Source organism: Ictidomys tridecemlineatus, chromosome 4 (assembly GCF_052094955.1).
Source record: "Ictidomys tridecemlineatus isolate mIctTri1 chromosome 4, mIctTri1.hap1, whole genome shotgun sequence".
In the NCBI taxonomy this organism is placed as follows: Eukaryota; Metazoa; Chordata; class Mammalia; order Rodentia; family Sciuridae; genus Ictidomys; species Ictidomys tridecemlineatus.
In genome coordinates, this window is record NC_135480.1 from 7,852,151 (window position 1) to 7,879,042 (window position 26,892).

The window sequence follows — 26,892 nt, forward strand, 5'->3', positions numbered from 1 at the left end:
GCCAGCAGGCAGCCAGTGCAGCCACTTTACTCTGTGCCGCCTTGGGGACCTGGGGACCTGGATGCTCTCGCTGGCCAGGGCAGGTGGAGCAGCCTCCCGTGCTCAGGTGGGCTTCAGGGAGCCGCTTGCCCTCCGTAGTGCTGCTGCTGGCCTGTCCCCCACTGCCCCGGCCTGCCTTTCCTCCTGTATGGTGTCGGGTGAGGCTGGGTGAGGTGCGTCCCCACCGCCCCGCTGGCATTCCCTGGGTAAGGGCACCTGTTCACACTCACCTGGGGGCACGTGTCAGACTGGAGACTGTTTTCCTTGCATTAAAGAAAGTTTTCATTCTCCGGCGCTGGCTCCTGGTGCTCAGTTGTTTCTTCCAGGGCCAAGAGCCCCAGACTCCTCCCACTCGGGACCCAGGGGCCACTGGCAGAGCATTTGGGGGACCAAGACTCCGGCAGGGACAGGTTGGGCAGCCTGCCAGGGCGAGAGGGGCCACCGCTGCCCAGTCCACTAACTATAGAAAATGCCGCCTCCTGTTAACAGGGTCCTGCAGACGGGAGTAGGGAAAGGGGCTTGGGGAGGAGCTGAGGCCCGTTTCCCTGTTGGGGGGGCTGAGCTTGGGGAGCTTATTCTGGTGGGGCTAACACCGTCGGCAAAGCCAGGCCACCTGGGCCAGGTGGGCACCTCTGCGCGCCACCTTCACAGCATCACTTCATGCTGGCTCCACCTCAGAGACAGACAGTGGGCGCCCTTGGGGCCCTTGGCACCTGGAGGGGTTCGGTTAAACGGGTTTCTGGGCTCCGGCTCCAGCCCGGCTCCACGCTCACCCTGAGGGCTGTTTAAAGACAGGGAGGGCAGCTCAAGACAGACCAATCAGACACAGTGACACTCCACACAGCTTTGGGTGGGGCCAGAAGGGCCAGCTGATGTCACAGATAGAAGGCCTGTTTGTACCAGCAAAGGAAAGGGTGACAAATCGGCAGTGACTGTGCTCCAGGAGGGTGCAGACTGGAGGTGTAGCAGGGAGAGACTGCTCCAGGTGAACAAGGCCCCGGACAGAGTAAACAGGTGTTTATCTGGAGGGTTGAGGATGTGTCTGGGGCCCAGCCGATATACCCCCTCTGTCCCAGCTCTGAGTCAAAGTGCCCCAGGCTTGCTAGACCTCCCACGTCAGTCACCTCCTGTGTAGGTTCACCATGACCTAGGTTCTCCTAAGCCTTCAGAATCCAGGGAGGGCTGCCTTCCCCCTTCACAACAGAAGAGCCCAAGACATTCAGCTTCGACAGCAGGTTCAGACAGTTCTCTCCAGCTCCACGCTGTTTTTTACTGTTTCCCTTTGAAAGTTCCTTTTACAGAGGCTGAGGCAGGAGGCTCGCGAGTTTAAGGCCAGCCTCAGCAACTTGATAGGCCCTAAGCACTCAGTGAGCCCCTGTCTCAAAACATAAAAAGGGCAGGGGATGTGGCCCTGTGGTTAAGCACCCCTGGGTTCACTCCCCAATACCCAAATAATAATTTGAAAAGCTGGAGGGTATAGCTCAGTGGTAAAACACTCATGAGTTAAATCCTTAGTAATAAATAAATAAATAGGACCGAGAGGGCAACTCCATGGTAAAGTGCCCCCCTGGGTTCAATTCCCAGTACAACAACAAAAAAAAAGCTCCCACCTGCCCACTCCTGACTGTGCTATCTCAGGCTCCAGAAGCCCAGATGAAATGCTGTGGTCCCTGTCTCCCACCCAGGAAGGGCTTGGAAGTGGACTAAGCTGTCAAGAGTCAAAGAAAACAGACCCCAAGAGCTCTCCTGGAATGCAGTTGGGGAATGGCCAGGCCTGCCCTCTTCCATTGGGCCACTGTATCCACGGGGCTCTGCAGCACGTCCAATGTCCACTCTCGGCACACCCCCGCCCCCCACTGCAGTGAACCCCAGAGGCTGCCAAGAAGCGAGCTGAGCCTTGAAGGAAGGACAAAGATAGCGTCTGCCCCACCCCACGGCTGCCCCAGAGCTCCCAGGCCTGGTTCGGGTTGCATATATTGAGGTCCTCTTTAGACTGAGAGGGGAGTTCAGGAAGGGCCAGTGGATGTGGATCAGGGTGTGGCCACCCTTCTGGTGACCCAGCCCCCACCCCTCGACTCCTTCCAGGTTCCTTCGCAGCCAGGATCCTGGTGGGAAGACCCTCTTGGGAGGTTGTGCTGGGGCAAAGGAAGCTCTCACTTCCTGAGCCCTAGAGTGAGAGACCTCTGCAACAATTGTCACCACCCCACTGTCCTACCCATGCAGCGCCTCAGAGCCCAGTTCCCAGGGGCCAAGGGCTTTACCACTGCCCTCCACAGTGGCTGTTTGGTCTGGTGAGGTTCCTTCTACAATTTCATTCAGAACAAACATTTCTTCTCCTTAAAAACCCCAAAAAACTACAAATCCACCCCTGGGCCCTGTTTGCATCTCAATTATTCTGGTCATAGGACTTGTCTAAGGCCAGCTGGTGAGACGACACCCAGCCACCATACCTGCTGTGTTCGAAGTCACTGCCAGGGCTAGGGCTGGGGCTCGGTGGCAGAGCACTTCCCTAGCATGCATGGAACTCTGGGTTTCATGCCCAGCACTACCAAAAATTAAAAACTAATAACAAAAGTCTTAAAAAGCCAAGCAGCATTTAGAGGGCAGCCTGGGTGACAGCCTGTATTTGAGTCCCAGCTGTGTCACTCTGGGGCCGGGCCAGGGCTTTTGCCTCCTGAGCCTGTTTCCTCAGACTCCAGATGCTCATGGAGGCAGAGTCCCCAGGATGTCCACCTTCAGTGGCCTCCGCTGCTGAATACCTGGGGCAGTTATAGGGGAGGAGGGAGGGTGGAGTCTGGGGAGCGCAGTGCCCCACCCAACCCTCCGAACAAAACAAGGGGTCCCACCCTTCCCTGAAGCAGCTCAGACTTGGTGGCGCCCACCGGCCAGAGGGGTGGTGGCCAAGGGGGCTCAGGGCTGGGCTTCCTGTGCACCCAGAGGGACCATTAATTGCAAAACCACATGGGGCTGCAGCTGGGAGAGCGTGGGAGCCCCTATGGCGCGCTAAAGCAGCCAGGGGAAGGTTTTTGGAAGAAAACCCAGGATCACAAAACCACCATATGTCCACCCATTTGGAGCTTTGGACATTTCAAAGGACACACCCCTGGAGTGCCTGGGGTTGGTGGGATGGGGGCTGCCAAGGACTGGGGTGGGGACTAGTGGCTGCTCAACCTAGCCAGCTCCATCAGCCCCCCAACCCCCAACACACACCTTCAAACCAGAACGAGGTGCCTAAGCAGCAAAAGCAGGTGCACTGAGCTCCCCACTCCAAATCCCGGCTCTCTAGAGAGACACGGGAGGAGCCAGTGGTCGCCATACATGGGCCTCATTAGCCCCTCACATCTGAGCAGGTGCCGTTCTCCATTACACACAAATGTGTCCAAAGAGCGGGGACAGGACTTGCCCAAGACCACATACCCTGCGGCCAGCTGTCTGCTCCCTGCTCCCCTCAGGTAGGAGTGGGCACCATACTTCCTGTGGCTCAGAGCAGGGCAGCAGCTTTCAGCAGCTTCAGAGACCAGGCTGGGGGACTCTTCCTCAGCCCCCCAATAAAACGGAAGCTCTCTCTGGGCTGGGGATGTGGCTCAAACGGTAGCGCGCTCGCCTGGCAGGCGCGGGGCGCTGGGTTCGATCCTCAGCACCACATACAAATAAAGATGTTGTATCCACCGAAAACTGAAAAATAAATATTAAAAAATTCTCTTTCTCTTTCTCTCTTCTCTATCTTAAAAAAAAAAATAAAACTGAATCTGAATCTTGGGAGAGGGAGCCCGCAGAACTAGCCTCATAAAGACTGCAATGTGAACTTTGGAGGTGGCAGACCCTGGAGGCTGCATTGTGTCTGAGCCTCCTTCCAGCTCCAGAGGGCCAGGTTTGGGGCTCAGAAGACCTGGGGTCCCTGCTCATTTCTCCTGGGCTCCCGGAGCCTCTCCCTGCGGTGAGCAGCCTTCTCTGGGCTTCTCCCCTTTTCGGAAACTTCTCTTTCTGCTGGGCCTGGATGGCTGAATCGATCTCTTTTCTCCATCGAAGGCTGTTTGCAGAAGCCTATGCAAAGTCCACTTGGTCTGGCCTTTCCTTGTCCCCTGGCCCCAGCACTTGGGCACCATACAGTACCCGTCTACTGCCAGGCACTGACCTAAGCAGGGAACCCAGGCACGCAGGCAGGGTGTGGACTGAGGGCAGGAGCCCAGGGCTGGCACTGGCGCTAATCTGTGAAGGAGTGTAATCAGAACTCTCCTGGCTGGGCTCTTGTGGAGATAAGAGATCTGAAGTCACTTTGAAATGCTAAGAAGCACCTAAGAATGCAAGGTGTTATCATCATGACCTCTGCCTGAAGGCTGGGGGAGGGCTGGTGCCAGCACCTCCATACCAAGGGGGCTTAGGAGGTAGGTGAGGGCTGCCGGGCAGCAGACTTCTCCTACTGTCCTCAGCCTCTGGGAAACAGTGGCCATGAAGGAGGCATTTGAATGAGGACACTTTGGGAAGAGGGAAAAGAAAGACAGTGGCCTGACGGCTCAGACCGGCTGTGGGCCAGGTTCTGGGGTGGAGGGACTCATTCATTCACTGACCCCTTCTGAGCTGGCCATGGGCCTCCTGGCATGCAGGGCTCTGCAGGGAGCAAGGTCAGACCTCTGTGGCCCTGGGGGCCTGGCTCACAAAGGATCAGAGAACAGAGCTGCTGGGACAAAGTGAGGTCATGTCCAGGCACTGTTTCTGACTGTGAGGGCCAAGGAGGCCTGGCCGCCTGTTGGGGCTGGACCGGGCAGGCAGAGTGAGCCTTTCAGGATCTTCGGCACCAGCACTGCGAAGGGTGAGCAGGCAACTGCAACCCCTTTTACAGGTAAGGAAACAGGCTTGCAAAATACTATGCCAGGAAGAACACAACCAAAAAGAAATCAAATACCTGAAAGAGGCAGGGAGTACCTAGCGCCGGTTCCAGTCCTGCCCGACACAGCTAGGCCCCGGGACTCAGCTCCCCTTGTAGTGTGGGGCACGGGTTTTTCTGAGAATTCAGCATTCAGAGAGGTTAAGGGAGGAACCCAGAGTTACACAGGGAAGAAGCCAGGACCTGGAGGCCGGGCCAGTTGGCCCTTGAATACCCGCCGCTGGGCTGCGTTGGGAGGGGGAGTTAGGATGTCCAGTCTGCGGTGGAGTACGGGTAGCAGAGAAGTCCGTCTTACTGCCCAGGACCCCTTACTGGCCCCCTAACTCTGGCTGAGAACTTGATTCCCGCAGAGCGCCTGCCCCTCCCCTGGTCTCTGGCGCCCCCATGTGGCCCCCTCTTACCTTCGCTGCGCCCCACCCGAGCTGGTCCCCAAGGAAGGCTCAAAATCCCTTAGGCGAGAGCCAGAAGGCCTCAATCAAACCGTCCAAGCTCCGTCCCTACCCTTCCAGGAGACCCAGATGCGGGGATGAAGATCCCCAGATTTGAGTTTGAACCCTGGCTCCTCTTCCCAACCTGACGAATTCGAGAAGCACCCCAATTTTCCTTCCATCTCACACATTGTGAGCCCTAGGAGGCCCCAAGGCATCATGTCCGCGAAGATCCCATGAAACACCCGCTGTGTCCAGAAGACCCAGCCTGCAGCCAGAGGTGTCCAGCTCCGTTTGGCAGACATGACAGAGCGTCCCTCCCCCAACACGGGAAACCCACCCCGTCCCATCCCAAGGAGCTCCCTAGTCTGAAAGGTGAAGGAAACTATCAAACAGGTCTTCTAATGAAAGAAAGTTTGTCTAAAGCGACTAAAATGCCCACCCCACGGCTTCGCGTCCAGGCCAGCTGCTCACAGCTGGGCAGAAGTGAGAAACAGCATTAGACAGAGCGGGGGCCTGCTCCAGACATCTCGGACCTTTCCTGCCCTCCACATTCCACGTCGGGCCGCCGGCCCTGCTCAGCAAGCCTGGGGTGGAGGTGCCAGGTCGGGCCACACTGGGGTCTAGCTTCGGAGCCCCTCACGCTCGACCCTCATTCACCTTCCTCCTCCCAAGCCTCAGTGTGCTCATCTGCCAAATGGGTGTGACCAAACCTATCCGATCTCCCTCTCATGTCACTTCTCACGATTTAAAAAAAAAAAAACAAAGTGTGATCAGAAATTTGGGGTGGGGTGAGGGAGTGCTGCCAAGCGCAGCGGGCAAACCCGGGAGAGAGCGAACTACAACTCCCATCCGGCTCCGGGGCCGCGGCCGTCCCCAGCCCCTCTCCCTGGGCCAAAGGGGAGGCGGCCGCTGCCCAGGGCGCGAGGAAGTTGTAGTGACCTGGGCAGGCACCATCTAGGTTAGGGCCGGGCGAGGGAGCAGGTAGGGCTGGGTCTGGGGCCGCGCAGGGGTACGGCGGTCGTTTCGACCCCAACGGACCCCCTCCCCGCCCCGCTCAGGAGTTGCTTTTCACGGTCCGCCCCCCCCCCACTTCCTGGCCGGGAGTTGGCCCCGCCCCGCGCGCCTCCACCCTCCCACCTTCGCCTTCAGCCGCAGCTCCCATTGGCCGGCGCGTACCTGCCCGTCCGTCGGGGGGCGGGGAGGAGGGCGGGGCGCGGCGCCCAGGTGAGGGTGCGCGGGCGGCGGCGGAGGAAGGTGACAGCGGGGAGGGCGGGAGGGTGGGGGGAGGCCGCGCGGACCGACGGACGCACGGACGGATCGATCCACCGACAGGCGGGCATGCCGACGGCCTGGCTCTAGTCCGGGCACGGGGCTCCGGCCGCGGCCATGGAGCAGAGGCTACGCGCGCTGGAGCAGCTGGCGCGGGGTGAGGCCGGAGGCGGCCCGGGACTCGACGGCCTCCTGGATCTGCTGCTGGGGCTGCACCACGAGCTCAGCAGCGCCCCCCTGCGTCGGGAGCGCAATGTGGCGCAGTTCCTGAGCTGGGGTGAGTAGCCTGGGCGGCTCGGGGTGGAGGGTGGACGAGCTGCCCTAGGGACACCGCGCTGGGACCCCCCGCGTATTCCACCTCCTCATGCCCTCCCGCAGTACCGCACACCCTAGAGACTCCCCTTGAAGACTCTCCCTATCCCCGCACTTGGCTCTAACACGTGTCCCCGGACCCCAGGGCTGACCAACTGACTCACCTGCACACCTCAACGTCACTCACACACACTGGTTCCCACTCCCAGACCTCAGCAAATACACAACACGTACTTAACACAGTCACACACAGACTTGTCCCCAGGTGTAGACCGCAGACGTATGTACCTAATACACACTCTCCTCAACCTTATGTACGAGATTCCTGCCCCAGCCAGGACCCCTCTGCGTGTCACACAGACACACAGGCTTTCTCAGTCTCCCTCATTCCTCACCCCCACATTGAGACACATGCTGCTCATGAAGGGACCCAGGGAGCCCTGCCTGCTGTGCCGTGGAACACCTGGATCCCTCAGACCTGTAGGTGCTCATATTGGCAGACACCCCACACCCTGCACACAGTCCACCCAGCCTGGACTCCCCCTATGTGCAATGTGCTTCCTGAGGGCTGTTCCTGAGGGCTAGAGAGGGGGACCTGGCTGGAGGTGGGTCTGCGCCCTTTCCTGGTTGACTCATCTGAATCACTGGGAGTGGCTGGCAAGGGGGTGACCCTGAACCCAGCGTGGGCACTGGCGCCAGCCCGAGGGTTCCCTGGTCACACCTGGCCAGGACATGGGGACCCAGCCTGGAGGGTGGGGTGAGGTGGGGTGTTTGCCCAGTGGGTGACTAGCGTTCCTGGCGCTCCTGAGCTGTGGACAGGCTCAGGGTTCCACCTGGTACTGTCGGAGGCCTGCCACCTAGACTTGCTCCTTGCATCTGGGGTGGGGGCAGTCAGGGCCCTGCCCCTGTTGCCTGCTGGTCTACCCAGGACTCGCGCATATTATGCTAGTGTTTCTGACTGTGTTGTCATCACACACCCCTCCCCCATAATGCCCACACCCACGTGTGTGTGTGTTTGCACACACGCGTGTGCTCCTCCCTAACCTGCGCCTGGCATCTCTGCCTAGGACCCTAGCGTGGGGGCCTGTCTGTTGACATCTCCCGAGGTAACTCCAAGGGCGTGACTCACTCCTCTCCTGCCCTAACTTGCTTCTGCTCCTGCCCAGAGCCCCCATCCCCTGTGGCAAGGCTGGGGCACTGAGCCTCCTGTCCTGGGGGCGTGGGTCCTCCCGGTTCTGGACCCCAAGCCTTGGCCCATCTGGCTGGCGGGGAACTGCCCTGGCCTCCGTTCCCTCTTGGAGGCCTGTGGCGGCTCCTCCCTAGCTCCATGCACAGACCTGGGAAAGAGACAATTAATTTCTGTAATGAGGTTTCCACACCACCCCCACTGCGGGGGTTCTGCCTGATAAACCTGTGGAGCAGCTCTCCGTCCCACCCACAGGCCCGCCCAGCTGGCAGGGAGTTCACCTCCTGGCAGGGGGAAACTGAGGCAGGGCGCCAGACCGCAGCTGCCCCCAATCCTGACTGGCTGCTCCCGCTTCCCTCCCTCTGTTCCAAAGACCCAATCCCCCTGGCCTCGGGCCTGCGGCCTGGAGAGGGCCTGGGAGTGACTGGAGGTGTCCCTCTTGGAGCTATCAGAGACTGTGACACAGGGGGAGGCTCTTGGCCAGCCACAAGCCCCATCCAGAGAGAGAGAGAGGACTCAGAGCAGCAGGGCTGGTCAGCTTGGAGGGGACCCTCGGGTGCCAGAAAGGGGTTTGTGGCCCTGTTTTTGAGTCTTGTGAGCACCTGAGACGACTGGTGTCTACGTCTCCAGACCAGGGCGCCCCACTGGGGAACACAGACCTCCTCCCATAACCTCGCAGAACCCTCCCTGCCCTCCAGGCTGCCCCACCTCACCTCAGCCCAGTACTTCTGCACCTACAGGGACCCTAGACCCTGGCTCACAGTTCCTGAATGGTAGAGAAGCCTCTCTGGGGACAAGGAATGTCACTTGTCCAGTTTCCCAATACAGGCCCCTGGCTGACCCTGTTAGGGGCCAAGAACTGTGAGCCGGGGGTGGGAATGGTGTCCTCATCCTCCCCAGGGTGACCTGGCCGACCAGGGTTAGGCCCCAGGCTGGGAGGATTACATGTCCTGTCAGGGATGGAGGCTGCCTGGAGTCAGGGAGGTGGGGGCCAGGTGGAGTCTGCTGAGCCAGGACCTTCCCCTGCAGCTTCCTGGCCAATGCTGCACGGGCTCCAGGTCTTATCAGCCCCTTGGCTGTCCCTGGGAAGGTCCTCCCTGCCCTGGCCTCATGGGAGTGGCACCTCCCAGCTTTCCCAAGGTGAGAGAGGAAGCTGGCCCTCTCACAGCTCACTGAGCTACCTGCTCTGTCCCCTCAGCCAGTCCCTTTGTAACCAAGGTGAAAGAACTCCGTCTACAGCGAGATGACTTTGAGATCCTGAAGGTGATCGGCCGAGGGGCCTTTGGGGAGGTGAGCAAAGGGCCTGGGGTGGCTGGGAGGGGACAGGGGATGTGCACCTGACCTGGCTGACCCCACTTCTCCCTGTGTCCTCAGGTTGCTGTGGTGAGGCAGAGGGACAGTGGGCAGATTTTTGCCATGAAAATGCTGCACAAATGGGAGATGCTGAAGAGGGCCGAGGTCAGTGTGGGCTCTGGTCTCGGGAAACCTACAGATGGGCAGAGGAAGCGTGTGCTGCCAGCAAGACCTGCGAGGCACTCAGGGGAAGGGGCAGGGCAGGACCTGGCTGCCGAGCCAACAAAGGATTCCATCCTAGACAGCCACTCATCTCATGTCCCTTCCTCACAATAAGCCTTGAGTCACATCCCCAGCCCTTTTTATTTTGAGACAGGGTCTCACCAAGTTGCTCAGGGCCTTGACAAGTTGCTGAGGCTGGCCTTGTACTTGCGATCCTCCTGCCTCAGCCTCCTGAGTTGCTGGGATAGCAGGCGTGGGCTATCTAGCCTGGCACAGTAAACCTTTCTGAAGAGTGGGCAGAGTTGTTCCCACTTTTCTCTAGGTAACAGAGGCCCAGAGCCTTAAAGCATGGGTTTGGCTCATCCAAGGTCAGCCTGGGGCAGAGCAGAGCTGTACCCTCAATCTCAGCCCCCAGGCTTATGAGTCCTTCACCATCCCCCGAACTGATCAGGGTCTTTCCTAGGCTCTGATCCTAACTGCTCTCTGCTCCCCCAAACCTGTTACAGACCGCCTGTTTCCGGGAGGAGCGGGACGTTCTGGTGAAGGGGGACAGCCGCTGGGTGACTGCTCTGCATTATGCCTTCCAGGACGAGGAGTACCTGGTAGGACACTTGGGAGTGGGGGCAGATCTTACCTGGGGACAAGGAGAAGCCCCTTGGGGGCCAGGGCACTGGGTCCACTCAGACCAGGACTTAGCCTCTTCTCACCAGTTCCTGGGCCGAGAGCCTCCTGCTGAGTTTGGCTGGGAGCTGGCCACCCCTGAGCTCTCTGGAGGCCAGGCCCTGCCTTCCCAGTGCCCCAGGGGGCCGCTCCTCCTATTCTGATTCTCCCTGCACTTTGGGCAGTACCTGGTGATGGACTACTATGCTGGCGGGGACCTCCTCACGCTGCTGAGCCGCTTTGAGGACCGCCTTCCCCCTGAGCTTGCTCAGTTCTACCTGGCTGAGATGGTGCTGGCCATCCACTCGCTGCACCAGCTGGGCTATGTCCACAGGTAAGGCCCTCAAGGCCCCCGCTGCCCGGCCAGTCCCTGGTGACTGCCGGGGTATGGCATTGCCATGTACCCAGCACTGTGCAGGGTACTTTGTAAGTTTCTCTTGACTCCTCCTTCCAAAAAGCCCTCTGAGGTGGGGATGCAGTATGTCCCTTTCACAGTGAAAGAAGCCATAGCTAAGCACAGGCAAGCCCTCAGTTCAAGATGACCCAGCTAGCGGGTGGTAGAGCTGAGGTCTTCAAGGGGTGGTCAGGTCTGCAGGTAGCCCTGCATCCCCTGCAGCTTGTCCTAGGGCCATTCTTGTGGGACTTTTCCCCAAGGTAACCACCATCTTCCTCCTGGCCACCAGCCTTCTCTCTTCTTGCATGCACGCACACACACACTAGGCCCTTGAGTGCCCTCAGGAACACACGTGGGTAGAGCAGGTGGCACCTGGACACACGCCTTAAATGGGCATCCACGTGGAGCCATCCCTCACTCTCCCTGTTCCCCTCCAGGGATGTCAAGCCAGACAATGTCCTTCTGGACATGAACGGGCACATCCGCCTGGCTGACTTCGGCTCCTGCCTGCGTCTCAACAACAGTGGCATGGTAAGGACCACGCCCAGAGTGGGAACTGGAGGGGTCAAATTCTCAGGGGAACAGGGGGCACCAGGGCAGCCCGCCTCTGGGGAGTGCGGCCCCAGGCCCGGGTGAGGGCCTAGCAGGCCCAGCCAAGCTGAAAGTATCCTCATAGCATCTGACACCAACACCCACAGGTGGATTCATCGGTGGCAGTAGGGACACCAGACTACATCTCCCCTGAGATCCTACAGGCCATGGAGGAGGGCAAGGGCCACTACGGCCCGCAGTGCGACTGGTGGTCCCTGGGAGTCTGCGCCTACGAGCTGCTCTTCGGGGAAACACCTTTCTATGCTGAATCCCTGGTGGAAACCTATGGCAAGATCATGAACCATGAGGTCTGGCCACTGGACCCTGGGATTCTGGGGAGACAGTGGAATAGCTGCAGGCCAAGGTGGGCCCCTGGCCTGACCTGCCTGGCGCCTGCTCTGGCCCACAGGACCACCTGCAGTTCCCCTCAGATGTGCCTGATGTGCCAGCCAGTGCCCATGACCTGATCCGCCGGCTGCTGTGCCGCCAGGAGGAGCGGCTGGGTCGTGGCGGGCTGGATGACTTCCGGAACCACCCCTTTTTCCAAGGCGTGGACTGGGAGCGCCTGGCGAACAGCACTGCCCCCTATATCCCTGAGCTTCGAGGGCCTATGGACACCTCCAACTTTGATGTGGATGACGACACTCTCAACCATCCAGTGAGTGGCACATGCCACTGCAGGAGGGGGCTGCCCTGCCCTATGAGGGCTGTGAGACTCCCCAGAGGTTCCCTAAACAGTTGCTGGCCTGGGTGAGGCCTTTGGGGGCTCATGAGGGTTAGAGTTCACCTGGTTGGCTCTCCTGCACTGAGGTGGATGTACCACATGAAAGCTGGGTCTTCCTGTTAACCAGAAGAGAACTCCCAGCAGTCCCTGAACACCACAGCCTCAAGGACTTAGGGGAGATGTGATTGGTTTTGTCCCCCTGGGTTCGTGTCTGAGCAGGAAGAGGTTGACATGCCCGTTTCTGGGGTCTCCTGGTTCTTGAGCGTCAGCCTGGAGTTGTGCCTGCTGGTTCTGATTCTCCTTCCCTCTCTTGCAGGGTACCCTGCCACCACCCTCCCATGGGGCCTTCTCAGGCCACCACCTGCCATTCGTGGGCTTCACCTATACCTCCAGCCAGTGAGTCTATCATCACACACCTGCTGGGAAGCTGGGGGCATTGTTCATCAAGAGCCTGAGAAAGGGCTGGAATGACTTCCCAGAACCAGCATGTGGCAGTGAGCCTCACATCCTTAGGGTCCAGGCCAAGCCATGCCCATATCCTGCAGCCACATGCCAGCATGTGGCCTTCATGATGCCCTACATGGCAGGCTTGGAAAACATTGGACTCAGAGGAGAGACTTGCAGTTTGGAGGGCTCCTGCTTCTCCTGAGCATCAATCTGTACCTCTGTAAAATGGATGGGAGGATGTCCATTTCTGGGGCTGGCCCAAGACTAAAGCGAGGGCCCAGTGTAAAGTGCCGTGAGATGGGAGGAGTGCTTTGAGCAGTACATGCTGAAGACCCACTGTGTGCTGGGTGTGGGGCCAGTGGGCCCATCTTACCTGGGCCTCCATTTTGCCATGTGAAAACTGAGGCTCAGATAAATGACTGTCCAGGTCACCCTGCTTGTGAGGGCCAGGATGGCCCAGGGTCTCCTGAAAGCCTGGGTTGATCTCTCTCTCTCGCTGGCACAGAGCCCAGTCCTGGGAACGGAGCTGGCATTCAGTGGGTATTTCTAGGATGAATGGAAGCAGGAGGATGGAGGAGGCTTTGGGGGTGAAGTTTCTGGTACGAGTTGCCCTGTCCTCCTCTAGTTCCGCTTCTGAGAGCAAATCTGAACCTGGGGCTGCCCTGGAGAAGTTCTGCCGTTTGGAGCAGGAGAAGGTGGAGCTGGGCTGGAAGCACCAAGGTAAGGGGCAGCTGGGTCAGGCTGAGGGTTCCAGCCCTGGGGGCTGCTGCTGCAGGACGAGCTGCTCACTGTGGGCCCTCCCTGCCAGAGGCCCTGCACGGCCACTCAGACCACCAGGAGCTGGCGCGGCTGCGGACAGAAGTGCAAACTCTGCAGGGGAGGTTGGCAGGTATTGCTCCCCCTTCCCAGCGCAGGCCGTGTCCTCCCTGTATCCCCATCCTACACCTGCTCTGCCCATGCCATATGGTCTTGGAAGAGAGGCTCTGAGCCTCTGTGTGGAAAATATGCCTGGGAGACCCACCCCCTGGGCTGCGGGGAAGGTTCCGTGAGATCCTGTGGTGGAGTACCCCGAGGCTGGGGAGGTCAGTACATGCGGGTGTCAGTGACTGTTCCTGCAGAGATGCTAAGAGACAGCAAGGCCCACTTGTCCCAGATGGATGGGGCTCCTGCTGGTAGCCTAAGCCAAGACGGTGACCTGTGGCAGGAGAAAGATCGGCTCCAGCAGGTGAAAGCCGAGTGAGGGGGGGTGAGTGGCCTGGGCTCATACTACAGGGGTCTGTGCCCTGACTTGACCTCGTGCTCCCCATCCCTCACTCCCTAGGAGCTGACCGAGGCTCAGACAGGGCTGCAGGTGCAGGGTCAGGAGCTGCGCAGAGTCCAGGACCGGCAGGAGGAGTTGCTGCAGCAGCTACAGGAGGCCCAGGAGAGAGAGGCGGCCTCAGCCAGCCGGATCCAAGCCTTGAGCTCCCAGCTAGAGGAAGCCTGGGATGCCCAAAGGGAGGTGGGTGACAGGAGCGGGAAGGAACAGCAATGGGCCCTATGCCTGTGTTCAGGAGGAAGCCTGCAGAGCCTGGTTCAAGGAGCTGGGAATACCATATGCCTCTGTGTCCCACATGTGGCTGGTGGAAGCTGAGCCAGGGCACCATGGTGGGGAAGGGTGTCTGGGAACCCACTTCCTCCTCCAGCCCACTGTGCCTGGCAGAGCCTGGGAATCTGTCAAGTTGGGGTAGAGGGATTTGGGTGGCAAGGCCAGCATTGGCCTGATTGCACCCCCTCACAGCTGGAAGGCCAGGTGGCTACCCTGCGCCAGGAGGTGGCACAGCTCCAGGGACAATGGGAGCGAAGTCTTGAGAAGAAGTCTTCCCCAGCCAAGGTAGTGAGGCTTCAACCCCTGGCCAGAGGCACTCCCACCAGGGTCCTTGACCAAGCCCCTGTCCTGTGGTAGAGTGGGCCATGGCTGCTTGGGCCCGCCTTACCTGACCCCTCCTCCACATCCTCAAGACTGTCCACGCAGCCTCTGAGACCAACGGCACAGGCCTGCCTGAAGGTGGACCTCAGGAGGCCCAGCTGAGGAAGGAGGTGGCAGCCTTGCAGGAACAGCTGAAACAGGCCCGCAGCCGTGGGTGAGCAGGCAGCAGGGACGGTGGGAAGGGCTGGCCCGGGCCTCGCTGGGTGTCACCACCACCTCTGCCTCTTCCTCGCCAGGCCTGTAGAGAAGGACGAGGCCCTGTGCCGGCTGCAGGAGGAGAACCAGCGACTGAGCCAGGAGCAGGAGCGGGTGAGCAGGGTGGACAGAGAGGACTGGGCGACTGACAGGCAGGACAGGGCGAGTGTTGGTCGGGTAGGTGGGCAGAGCTGCCAGCGACGCAGCTGGTGGGCACGCTGTAGCAAGTGAGAAGGGTGAACGGAGATGGGCTTCAGGGTGGTCGGGACATCTGTCAGGAGACTGGCAGGGGTTAGGGAGCTGGCAGACAGCCAGGGCTGCTAGGCCTCCTGAGGACTGAGGCCATCTTCCACCTGGCACCAGCTGGCAGAAGAGCTGGAACAGGAGCTGCAGAGCAAACAGCGGCTGGAGGGAGAGCGGCGGGAGACCGAGAGCAACTGGGAGGCCCAAATCGCAGACATCCTCAACTGGTGGGTACCAAGGCCGGGTGGGTCCCAGGTGGGCTGAGGGCCCAGGCCATGACCTTGAGCCCTTCCCAATCAGGGTGAATGATGAGAAGGTCTCTAGAGGCTACCTGCAGGCCCTGGCCACCAAGATGGCTGAAGAGCTGGAATCCTTGCGGAATGTGGGCACCCAAACGCTCCCTACCCGGCCTCTGGTGAGCCCCATATTTGCACTGTGGGGGTGGGAGTGGCAGAACCAGGGCTTTGGACCTGACTAGGTGGCACAGGCAGCATGTGGTCTGGTGAGAGGGAGTTCTAAGGCAGCCAAGCCCAGAGGGCATCTTATAGGCTGCCCTGTGGCCACCAGGACCACCAGTGGAAGGCGCGCCGGCTACAAAAGATGGAGGCCTCTGCCCGGCTGGAGCTGCAGTCAGCGCTGGAGGCTGAGATCCGTGCCAAGCAGAATCTGCAGGAGCAGCTGACACAGGTGCAGGAGGCCCAGCTGCAGTCTGAGAAGTGAGGCCAGTGGCAGGCAGGGTTGGGGGCCGGGGCCCCACGTGGAGGCCTGGGGTAAGCCTTTTCCCGCTTCCCCCCAGACGCCTGCAGGAGGCTGAGAAGCAGAGCGGAGCCCTGCAGCAGGAGCTGGCTGCCTTGCGGGAGGAGCTGCGGGCCCGCGGGCCAGGTGGTGAGTGGCCATAGCACACCTGCCTGGGAGCCAGTCCCCCACCCTGACCTCATGGTCACTAGGAGGCTCCCATGACAGCCTGGCTGGGCTGTGGAGAGAAAAGTCTGCCCACACTCAGCAACTAAGCCCAGCATCTGTTGCCCAGTACTTACTGAGCACCTGCTGTGTGCCGTCTCCCCTCCCTCCTGGCCTGTGGTCATTTCCCTGCTGACGAAGCTGGGAGTTGAGATTCCCCCATTGCCGCCTCTGTTTCCTCAGGCCAGGAATCCCACCTCCAGTGACCCATGCTCTCTATTTGCAGATACCAAGCCCTCAAACTCCCTCATCCCCTTCCTGTCCTTCTGGAACGCAGAGGTGAGAACCAGATAGAGGGACTGGCTGAGCAGGAGTCCTAGGGAGAGGCAGAGGCCGTGACTATTGTCCCTCCCTCTCCCATCCCCAGAAGGACTCAGCCAAGGACACTGGCATCTCAGGAGAGGCCCCAAGGCCTGGGGCGGAGCCAGAGCTGAAGCCGGAGGGCCGCCGCAGCCTGCGCATGGGGGTGAGGATGGGGGATTCCATAAGTGGGGGCTGGGCCATGTCCCTGCCCCGTGCCTGTCTCACCTACTCAGGTCCCTCCTGCAGGCTGTGTTCCCCAGAGCACCTGCTGCCACCACTGCCCCTGCAGAAGTTCCTCCTGCCAAGGTCAGTGCTTTGAGGGGCAAAGTGGGATGGGGACTCCAATCCATTCTGCCACTCTCCATGCACATGTTGGGACTCTTCACAGACATCACCACAGGCAGACCGCGCTTGTGGTGGCGGCAGCAGCCAAATGCACTGCCATAGTCCCACTGGGCCTCAGAGTGGGCACTGTGACACTGTTAATCCTTGTCTGCCTGCCTGACGCCTCAGATGGTTATAGAGCCAGCCCTGGGCGTGGCAGGCATGGGTGATGGCGTGTCCCTCCTCTGCAGCCTGGCTCACACGCACTGCGTCTCCGGAACTTCTCGTCCCCTACCAAGTGTCTCCGCTGCACCTCACTGATGCTGGGCCTGGGCCGCCAGGGCCTGGCCTGTGATGGTGAGAACCCCATACTCCATACTCACCCATTTCCCCTGCTAGGCCCGAGGGATGCGGCCCTGATACCCCCAGGCTCTTTGTCTCCAACAAGGGTCATTGGTGCTTCCTGGCCAAATTTCCCACCACTCAAGTTTTTCTTTTCTCATTTGATGGGCAGTTGGTGGTAGTTGAGGTGCCACTGTGGCCTCAAGGGAACGGGGGCTAGGAAGGCCCAAATCCTGGGTCTGGGCTGTCACCACCCAGCCTCACACCATCCTCTGCTTCCCCTGCAGCCTGTGGCTACTTCTGTCATTCAACCTGCGCCCCCCAGGCCCCACCCTGCCCTGTGCCCCCTGAACTCCTCCGCACAGCCCTGGGAGTGCACCCTGAGACAGGCACGGGCACTGCCTATGAGGGCTTCCTGTCGGTGAGCTGGGGCTTGGGGGAGAGGGAAGATGGGCACAGGGGCTGAGGACACGCGCAGCCCTCCCATGCTTACTTCCCAAAGGTGCCGCGGCCCTCGGGCGTCCGGCGGGGCTGGCAGCGGGTATATGCTGCCCTCAGTGACTCACGCCTACTGCTGTTTGATGCACCTGATCCGAGGGTCAGCCCTGCCAGTGGGGCCCTCCTGCAGGCCTTGGACCTAAGGTAGGTGCCGGGTAGTGGGACAGGGTAAGTGACTACTGGGTGAGGTGGGCAGCCAGGGACAGTGCAATCTCTGACCTGCTCCATGCCCCTCCCAGGGATCCCCAGTTCTCAGCCACTCCAGTCGTGGCCCCAGATGTTATCCATGCCCAATCCAGGGACCTGCCACGCATCTTTAGGGTGAGTACTTAGGGCAGGGTGGATTCAACCACTGTCCACCTTGCCGTCCCCACTCTGGCCATAGCTGCCCCCTTGGTCAGTCCAGTTCGTCTCCTTGTGAATGGCTACACAGGCTCCTGGGCTGCCTTGCGGGAACCTGGCCTTGTCCTGCCTTGCTTAGGGCCCTTGTATAGCTTCCCATTGCCCTCAGGGGGCTCTGAGGCTGGGGCCTTTGTCACCATGGATCTGACCCCACAGACCTCCCCAACCCTCTATCCTGTCACCTCTCTGCTCCAGCCACACGGTACCTCTCCAGTTCCCAAAGTGCCTTGTGCTCATGCTTGCCCCCTCTTTGGTTCTTCATATTCTCTTCCCCTGTGCGGACTTGCCAGCCCCAGGCCTGAGCTCACCATGTTGACCAACTCCTGGTTAGCTGCTTGTCCCCTGGGCCTGGGTAGGGCCCTACTTTGTATTTGCACAATGCCTGTCCTTCCCCCTGTGGCCCTGGGGCCAGCTGAGTGCCTGCCTGACCGTATTGTCTGGCTTATCCTCTGCTGTCCTGTGCTTAGCACTGCACCCAGCAAGCGCACAGTCCTCGGCTGGTGAAGGAGTGGAGGGAGGAGGGCAGGATGGGTCTTGTCCTGCAGCCCTGTGGCCTGGGTTCCCACCCACAGGTGACGGCCTCCCAGCTAACAGTGCCACCGACCACCTGCACCGTGCTGCTACTGGCTGAGAGCGAGGGGGAGCGGGAGCGATGGCTGCAGGTGCTGGGTGAGCTGCAGCGGCTGCTGCTGGACACACGGCCAAGGCCCCGGCCTGTGTACACACTCAAGGAGGCCTACGACAACGGGCTGCCACTCCTGCCCCACACATTCTGCGCCGCTGTCATCGGTGAGCCTCTTGCTGAGGGAACTCCTAAGTAGGTTGGGGAGAAAGTCCAGGCCTGCAGGGAGGAGCTGGCCCAGATGATCATTAAGGCCACTGTCAGTGCCCTTTCTAAGAGCTGCAGATTCCACCCTGCACACACACTCTCTCAGTCTGCCCGTGGGCACAGATATGTGAAGAGCCAGGGGCCAGGGGACCTGGCTTCTTGCCACTCCATTTCTCTGTGCCTCAGTTTCGGCTTTTACTAAAAGAATCTCGTGATTGGAGGAACAAAGGCTTTAGAAATTGACAAATGAGCCAGGAATGGTGGTGCACTCCTGTAATCACAGTGACTCAGGAGGATCTCGAATTCAAGGCCAGTCTCAGCAATTTAGCAAGACCCTCAGGAACTTAGCAAGACTATATTAAAAAAAAATTTAAAAAGGCTGGTCATATAGATCAGTAGTAAAATACTCCTGGGTTCAATACCCAGTACAGTATCCCTCCCACCCCCTGCAAAAAAAGAAAAAAAAAATCACAAGTTCAAAGCCAGCCTGGGCAACTTAGCAAGACTGTGTCTTAAAATAAAAATGACTGGGATGTAGCTCAGTAGGACCACCACTGGCTTCCATCCCCTCTACTGGGGTGAAAAAAGATAAACGAGGGTCCCAGTCCTGGTTGTCCTGCCAGCTGATGGGTGACCATGGAAGAGCCACAGAACCACCTGAAGCCTCGCAATGTCTCCAGTGTGGAGCTGCCAGATTCACTTGGATTTAGCTGGGAGCCTGGCCTCAGCAGGTGTGAAGCAGAGATCTTTGGCTTCCCCAACAGCCGAGGTCCTGAGCCAGCTCGAGCCATGCAAGTCACTTAGGGTAGAAGCCACAGGAGAGACTGTGGAGCCAGAGATTGGCAAGGGGTTGTTCCTTGGCAAGGGGTTGTGCTTGGTGCTTGTCCCACACTACTTCATCTCCTCTGCACAGCACCTGTTTACAGGTCTTTAGTTTATGTAAGGGGAAAAGGAGGTTCCAAAAGGTGACATGATGTACCCAGAATCCCACAGTTCAAGATGGTGGGCTCTCACCCTGACCCCTGCAGTGGAGGCCCTTCCCTTTTAAGTCAGCCCAGACTGTGGGAGTGACCTGCCCACTGAGGGGACAATGAACAGGATTCTCGCCCCCATCACCTCAAGAAACAAGAGACTCGGCAAGGCAAGCGAATGCCCTGACTCCCCAATCTGGTTTGGCCCTCTGACCCTAGACCCTCTTCCCCTCCCAGACCAGGAGCGGCTTGCCTTGGGCACAGAGGAGGGGCTCTATGTGATCCATCTGCACAGCAATGGTACATGAAGGGTTGGGCCAGGGTTGGTGGATGGAGCCAGCCCCAGAGTGTGGAGGAGGATGGGGACTGGGTTGCTTCTCACCCACCTGCTTTTTTCCCCACTCCCCAGACATCTTCCAGGTGGGAGAGTGCCGCCGGGTGCAGCAGCTGGCTGTCAGCCCCTCTGCAGGCCTGCTGGTTGTGCTGTGTGGCCGTGGCCCTAGCGTGCGCCTCTTTGCCCTCTCAGAGCTGGAAAGCACTGATGCAACAGGTGCCAAGATCCCCGAGTCCCGAGGCTGCCAGGTGCTGACAGCTGGGCGCATCCTGCAGGCGCGCACTCCCGTACTCTGTGTAGCTATCAAGCGCCAGGTGCTCTGCTACCAGCTGGGCCCAGGACCAGGGCCCTGGCAGCATCGCATCCGGGAGTTTCAGGCACCTGCATCTGTGCAGAGCCTGGGGCTACTGGGCGATCGGCTGTGTGTGGGTGCCGCGGGTACCTTCGCCCTCTACCCGCTGCTCAACGAGGCTGCACCCTTGGTACTGGGGGCTGGCTTGGTGCCAGAGGAGCTGCCATCATCCCGTGGAGGCCTGGGTGAGGCCCTGGGTGCTGTGGAGCTCAGCCTTAATGAGCTCTTGCTGCTCTTCACCACTGCTGGAGTCTACGTGGATGGCACTGGCCGCAAGTCACGCAGTCACGAGTTACTGTGGCCAGCAGCACCCACAGGCTGGGGTAAGGCCAGTAGAGGGCCTGGCTGGATGGGGCTGGGCACTGCACTGTATTGAAGAAGACAGGGTTCTGCCCAACCTCCTGAGCTTGGCACTGCAGCCAGAGCCTGGCATGTTCTGTTCTGCCTGGGTGTTGTACCTGGGATTTTCCTCTTCTGTCCTTCATTTCTCCTTTTTCCCTCCCTGTGCTGTGCTGCCCTCCTTCCACTTGTACCTGGCTAACTCTTTTTTTGGGGGGAGAGGGAGGAAGTACTAGGGATTGAACTCAAGGGCACTCAACCACTGGGCTACATCTTCAGCCCTTTTTTGTATTTTATTTAGAGACAGGGTTTCACTGAGCTGCTTAGTGCCTCCCTGTTGCTGAAGCTGGCTTTGAACTCTTGATCCTCCTGCCTCAAACTCCCAAAATACAAGGATTAGGGGTGTGAGCCACAGTGCCCAGCCATGGCCAACTGTTTTGTTTGTTTGTTTGAAACTGAGGATTACTCAGGGCCCCTTAACCACTGAGCCACATATCAGCCCTATTTTGTATTTTATTTAGAGACATGGTCTCACTGAGCTGCTTAGCGACTTGCCGTTGCTGAGGCTGGTTTTGAACTCTATATTCTCCTGCCTCAACCTCCAGGTTGCTGGGATTATAGGCATGCACCACTGCACCCAGCTCATGGTCAGCTCTTAAGTCAAGCCCCAATGGCACCTCAGGACCTGGAGCTAACAGGCACTCCATGACTGCTGTCATCATCATTATTGCCTTCCGGCTCCCTGTCCTGTCGGGCCCTCTCCTGTCACTGTCCTCGGCTTCTCTTTGCTCCCCCACCTCTTTTCTGGGCTCCTTTCTCCTACTTCTCAACTGGTTTGGTGCACTGGGAGCCTGCAGAATAGGTTGGGACTGGTTTCTTCCTCCACATCCAGCACTCAGCCCAGGCAAGCACACCCTAGGGGCTATGGATGTCAGGAGCAATGTGCACTGAGGTGGTCTGGGGTGTCCATGGAGTGACAGGATAAGGGCTAGATTAGAGGGACAGAGCTTCCATCAAAGGCCATTCTGGGGTGGGGCCTAGGTTGGGTGTAGCACAGACATTCAGCATTGTAGGTGTTAGGCCCAAACTGCCTGGGGCCAAATCCCAGCTCTCCTCTTCAGCCTGGTGACCTTGGCCATTACGTGCCTCTGGGGTTTCCAGTCCCTCTGCAGGTTGGGGGTGATGTGGTACCTGCTGGGAGTTGTTGGGAGACTTAAGGGCGCTGTGGGGGCGTGTAGGGAGAGCTCCCTGGTTACCTCACTCCTTAGGGAGAGGGCGGAGCAGCCTGCATCTTCAGGGAAGGACCTTTGCAGTGGGGCTTGGAAGTCCCTGTGCTGTGGCAGGGCACAGGGTCTTCCCCTGGAATGGAGGCGGGATCCAGCTCAGAGAGGTTCCAGGCTTGCCTGGGGCTGCACAGTACAGGCAGTTTCCCTCCTGCAGGTTACACAGCCCCCTATCTCACAGTGTTCAGTGAGAACACCATTGACGTGTTTGACGTGAGGAGAGCAGAATGGGTCCAGACGGTGCCGCTCAAGAAGGTGAAGGCCTGCCCAGACCCCTGGGGCTGCACGTGGTGGGGCTGGGGGCACGGCCTGACCCTGACACCTACTGCCTCAGGTGCGGCCTCTGAACCCAGAGGGCTCCCTCTTCCTGTATGGCACCGAGAAGATCCGCCTGACCTACCTCAGGAACCGGCTGGCAGGTGAGGGAGCGGGGGGTCCACAGGTGAACAAGTGTGGGGGGGTGACCCCGAATGCAGCTGACCGGAGCCCTGCAGGCTTGTGAGCACGCCCACCCCCAGCTCTCTGCTTCTCTCTCAGAGAAGGACGAGTTCGACATCCCCGACCTCACCGACAACAGCCGGCGCCAGCTGTTCCGCACAAAGAGTAAGCGCCGCTTCTTCTTCCGTGTTTCGCCGGAGCAGCGGCAGCAGCAGCGCAGGTGCGCATGCGCGATGAGGGGCCGCTGCTGGGCGGAGCCTTCCACCATTGGGGGCGGAGCGAGCACCAGCTCGTCAGCCCTGCGCCTTACGCCCCCTCTGCCCGTAGGGAGATGCTGAAGGACCCTTTTGTGCGCTCCAAGCTTATCTCACCGCCCACCAACTTCAACCACCTGGTGCACGTGGGCCCTACTGACAGGAGGCACAGCGCCCGGGACCTGCCTCGAGTAAGTCCTCCGGAGCCAATCACAAGCCTCCCTGGTGGGGCCAAGCCAATCACCGGGCTCTCGGGTGAGCGCGAGCCAATCACAGGCCTCTGGTTACCTGACTGCTGAGGCCAGTGACTCATCCCTCTGATACCTGGCCTGGAGCCGAGGGTTCATCCCGTCTGTTGTGCTTCCCGCTGCCAGCCTCCTGCACTGTCCCTTAACAGGCTCCGGAAGAGAAGGGCCGAGGTGCCCGCAGCTCCGGCCCGCAGCGGCCCCACAGCTTCTCCGAGGCGTCGCGGCGCCCTGCGTCCATGGGCAGTGACGGCCTCCCTGGAGACACAGACCCCAGTAAGGGCAGCCCCGCAGCTTCCCGTACTCCACACCCAAATCTCCAACCCTTCGGACCCCGCAAATCTGACCTAGACACTTTTGTTCTCTTCCCCAATCCTGCTCCTGGAGCAGTGAAGAGGAAACCTTGGACTTCTCTGTCCAGCGAATCAGTGTCTTGCCCCCAGGGATCCCTGAGTCCTGCAGCATCCCAGATACAGGTGAGCCAGTGGGAGGGCTTTTCCCTCCCCTATCCAAAGGTCAAGCATTCTGTTTTCCTCTGAGCCCTGTGCCCATGTTGTGAGGCCAGAGGACAAGCTGAGCCCTTCCCTGCCCTCAACCCTAAGACAGGCAGAATCTTATCTGCCTCGGCCCCTGGACGCAGGTGGGCCTAGGCCGCTCTGACTGTTCTAGCTGCGTGCCCCAGTGGAGCCCAAACTCCCTAGGCTTGCCTCACCTATAAAATGAGGTAATACTGTGAGATCGGTATGACGTGATGTTACCTGGAATTGGAAGTGCCCCGGGAGAGTCCTTGGGTCTCTCTTTTTTTTTTTTTGTCGGTGGTGGCAATCTGGGGCTGGGGACAGAATGCAGAGATGTGTAGAAGCAGGGAAGACAGTTTCTTTCACCTTCCAGCCACCTCTCCATCTGTCTCCCAACACACACACACACACACACACACACACACACACTCTCTCTCTCTCTCTCTCTCCTCTCTCCACACAGGGCCACTCAGAACCCCAGACTTGCCTTGTTTTTCTGTACTTTCAAGCTCTTGCCCCTACAGTCCCTCCTCCTTTGAATGTCCTTCTCTGTCTTCAACCTGATTAACACCCAGGCCACCCAGGCTGGCCACTGATCCTGGAGAGGAGAGGAAGTTTTCCTGGCCACTTGGTTAGGTGGTCACTGCCACCCCATCACCCCTTTCCTTGGGTATCCTGCCTCGCTCTGGTTTTCTTTTGGGTACCTAGGCTCTTTAGTGGACTGTGGGCTCCTTGCTGGTAGGAGTCAGGTTTCAAAGTTCTTCTGCCCAGAGTAAAGCCAGTTTGTTGACTGGGTGCTGATTGGAGTGAATGAATGAATGATGGACTTTGGGTTCCCTCAGGGTTGAGTAGGAGTTCTCCAGGTTCTTCCAGTGACTCAGTTACTCCCATCCCTGCCACACTGCACATCTAACTTCTGCCAAGGCCCTGTGATGGGTCCTAGGGAGGCCTCTGGGAGGCACTGTCCTGCTGAGGACAATCTTCCCTGCCCCTTCCTCCCTGCTTCTTTTCTCCCTCTAGGTCTCAGAGCGGCCCCGGAGCCTCCCACCAGCTGCTGAGTCAGAGAGCTTCCCTTGATGCACTCTGCAGGGCCCACCCCAACCCCAAGACAGAAGGATGTGAGGGAGCAAAAAGCTTGAGGAACGCCATACTCCGGCTGGTCCCGGACACATGGAAATTGGACTCAGGGAGGGCCTGGGCGGGCAGTGCCCAGGAGGCTTGCCTGGGTTCCCAGGGCTCAGGATCCTGACTCCCTACCCTCATCCTGCCTTTCCCCTTGGCTCCCATCCCCAGCCTATGCTGGCCACTGGGAATAGAAAGGCCCTGGTGCCCCAGGGTGACAGTGCCAAAGCCCTTCCTTCCAGTGGCAAGTCCTGGGGTGCTTTTAAGAGTCAGGGTGAGGAGAATGGAGAGGGACGAGGTCTCTGGGAGCAGGTCTGGGGTCTTGTGTAAACACTGGCCACCAGCTGAGACGAAGATGGGGCATGTCAGGGTCTCTGCTCAGGGCAGGGTGGGACAGACAGGCTCTGATTCAGAGAAAAGAGTAGAAAAAGGAGGAGGCAGTATGTAGGTGAAGAAGGTGAGAGGCCAGAGGGAGAGAGGAAGTGGAAGAAGAGACGATAAGGATTGGAAGGTGAGAGAGGGCATCCAGAGGAGAGTGGAAGGATAAAGGTGGAACCAAGAAGAAGAGGAGGGGAGAGGGAGCTGAGAGGGAGAACCAGACCCTGGGGCTCTTCTCTGGGAAGGGCTTGGTGGTACTGGGAGCAAGATTGACACTGTCAGCTAATCCGCCCCCAGGGGTGGGGGGAGATAATTCCAAGGAAGGGACGGGATGGGGAGGGTATTTATAAGGCTTCTCGTGGGAGATGGACACCCGTTGGGGGCCACTGGGCCGTTTCCAGGCATACTTTGGCCCTTCCCAGAAAGAGGGGTCCTTTTTCTTGAAGCTTCAACCAATTGTGTATTAGGGGAACCTAGGGGGCATTTTATTATTGATCATAGTCATTATTATTATATTACTATTTTTATTAAACCTCCTCCCACTAAAGCGTGGGGGGCAAAATAAGTATTTATCTCCTCAAATGCCACATCCCTGGGAGGGATGGACCTGATGCTGTGAGGCAGCAGGAAACCAATAAAGGCAACTTTGTAAGCTGCTGGCCTGGGTTTGTCCTTGGGGGGAGGGGTTGTAAAATGGGGGATGGGAGATGGAGGAAGAAGGGCATCTTGTAGATAAAGACTATGTTTTTCAAAATGTGGTGATACTCCAACAGGGTGAGAGTTTAGCCTTTTTTTTTTTTTTTAGAGAGAGGAGAGAGAGAATTTTTAATATTTATTTTTTAGTTCTCGATGGACACAACATCTTTGTTGGTATGTGGTGCTGAGGATCGAACCCAGGCCGCACGCATGCCAGGCGAGCGCGCTACCGCTTGAGCCACATCCCCAGCCCGAGAGTTTAGTCTTGAAGGGAGGGTGTACAAAGGCACATGCAGTGTGAAGGGACCCCTCCTAGGAGCTGCAGTGTCCCAAGGCCAGCCAGCAGGAAGACTTGTAGTGGCCTGGCCATGGCTGAGCAGGAAGGCAGCCCAGGAAGTGAATCTCCGGTATGTGGCTGTGTCCTTTTGTGAAACCCAGCCGCTAGCCAGAGGCCTCAAGAGCACAGTTACTGCAGGTGGGGGACGGGCAACTTGTGTACATGGATACAGCAGGAGTGGGAGCCGTTTATTGTAGGACCGGAGGGGTATATGTACATTCCACACAGCTTATCTAATTAACATAAACTAGATACAGCAGTCAACCAATAAGGAATTTTCACACTTAATGTCTGGCTGGCCTTACTTCACAAACCACTCCCTCTGGCAAAATGCCAGGTGCCATCCTGACTTGTTTACAGGCTCTAACAGTAGAGGGCAGCCTTGGAGGCTTCCCTGGGCACCCCTCTGCCCACTCGGGTGTGGCAGCTCAGAGAGGGGGTGGGAGAGGGTGGAGGGAGGGCCTGGAGGGGTCTTACTTTTTTAATTGGAGTTTCCATGACTAGGCAGGACATGGATCCTGGAAGCTGGTCTTCCCCGGATACAGAGAAGGGGCTGGGCTGCCACCATCTGGTTGGTAATGGGGTTGGAGGCTGGGTATGGAATTCTAGGATCTGGTAGGAGCCCAGGCTGGAGTCAGACAACTGGGTTCTAGTCTGTCTGTGCAAGTTACCTGGCCTCTATAAGCCTGTGTCCCCATCTGTAAATGGGAATCGTAAAACCCATGTCATGGTGAGCTTTAGTGAGACAGTGACATAAAAAAGCTTTCAGACCGCTCAGGAAGTGTTTCTTCCACCTATTGGGGGGCACAGGCCCAAAGAGAGGACTTGTGCTGAGACTGAAGCTACTCCTCACCCAACTAGGAGAAAAGCCTCCTTCCCTGGCACCCAGCAATGAGTTAAGCAAAGCACTTTCAGTATTCCAAATTTTGACACCTTTGAAAAGTTAATTTTTCCCAACATTTTATATTTTTGGTTCTGGGGATTGAACCCAGGGCCTTGGGCATGTGAGGCAAGCACTCTACCAACTGAGCTATATCCCCAGCCCTTAAAGTCATTTTAATGACAATAATATGCAAATATTTTTTGTAACCGAATTAGAGACTGGAT

General features: G+C 58.7%; 1 protein-coding gene across 11 annotated transcripts; it reads left to right on the top strand.

The window, feature by feature from the left end:
* Window positions 1–4,685: 4,685 nt before the first annotated feature.
* Window positions 4,686–25,408, top strand: Cdc42bpg (CDC42 binding protein kinase gamma). 11 transcript variants are annotated; one of them, XM_078045642.1, is made up of 39 exons: window positions 4,686–4,879; window positions 5,434–5,727; window positions 6,688–6,901; window positions 9,321–9,412; window positions 9,497–9,580; window positions 10,144–10,239; window positions 10,483–10,631; window positions 11,129–11,222; window positions 11,390–11,590; window positions 11,692–11,940; window positions 12,323–12,402; window positions 13,079–13,173; window positions 13,262–13,342; window positions 13,572–13,678; window positions 13,775–13,954; window positions 14,234–14,326; window positions 14,455–14,576; window positions 14,659–14,731; window positions 14,981–15,087; window positions 15,161–15,275; window positions 15,428–15,576; window positions 15,657–15,745; window positions 16,047–16,099; window positions 16,188–16,286; window positions 16,370–16,429; window positions 16,699–16,804; window positions 17,077–17,210; window positions 17,268–17,431; window positions 17,527–17,608; window positions 18,262–18,478; window positions 19,727–19,789; window positions 19,899–20,498; window positions 21,955–22,052; window positions 22,132–22,216; window positions 22,335–22,455; window positions 22,563–22,680; window positions 22,887–23,010; window positions 23,122–23,210; window positions 24,273–25,408. In XM_078045642.1, exons 3-39 carry the CDS (start codon window positions 6,742–6,744, stop codon window positions 24,327–24,329), a joined length of 4,686 nt encoding a protein of 1,561 aa, XP_077901768.1. In that variant the 5' UTR covers window positions 4,686–4,879; window positions 5,434–5,727; window positions 6,688–6,741; the 3' UTR covers window positions 24,330–25,408. The 11 variants fall into 11 exon arrangements, 10 of the variants coding, with proteins under 10 accessions (XP_077901768.1, XP_077901771.1, XP_077901772.1 ...); XM_078045645.1 differs by having other exon boundaries at window positions 5,556–5,727; XM_078045646.1 differs by lacking the exon at window positions 5,434–5,727.
* The last annotated feature ends 1,484 nt before the right edge of the window (window positions 25,409–26,892 follow it).

Excerpts from the sequence above, each read along its gene's own strand:
- Cdc42bpg (XM_078045642.1), top strand. The coding sequence starts at position 6,742 with ATGGAGCAGAGGCTACGCGCGCTGGAGCAGCTGGCGCGGGGTGAGGCC. Across the intron at positions 13,955-14,233 it reads CCTGGGATGCCCAAAGGGAG|CTGGAAGGCCAGGTGGCTAC; the intron begins GTGGGTGACAGG and ends ACCCCCTCACAG. Across the intron at positions 15,088-15,160 it reads ATCGCAGACATCCTCAACTG|GGTGAATGATGAGAAGGTCT; the intron begins GTGGGTACCAAG and ends CTTCCCAATCAG.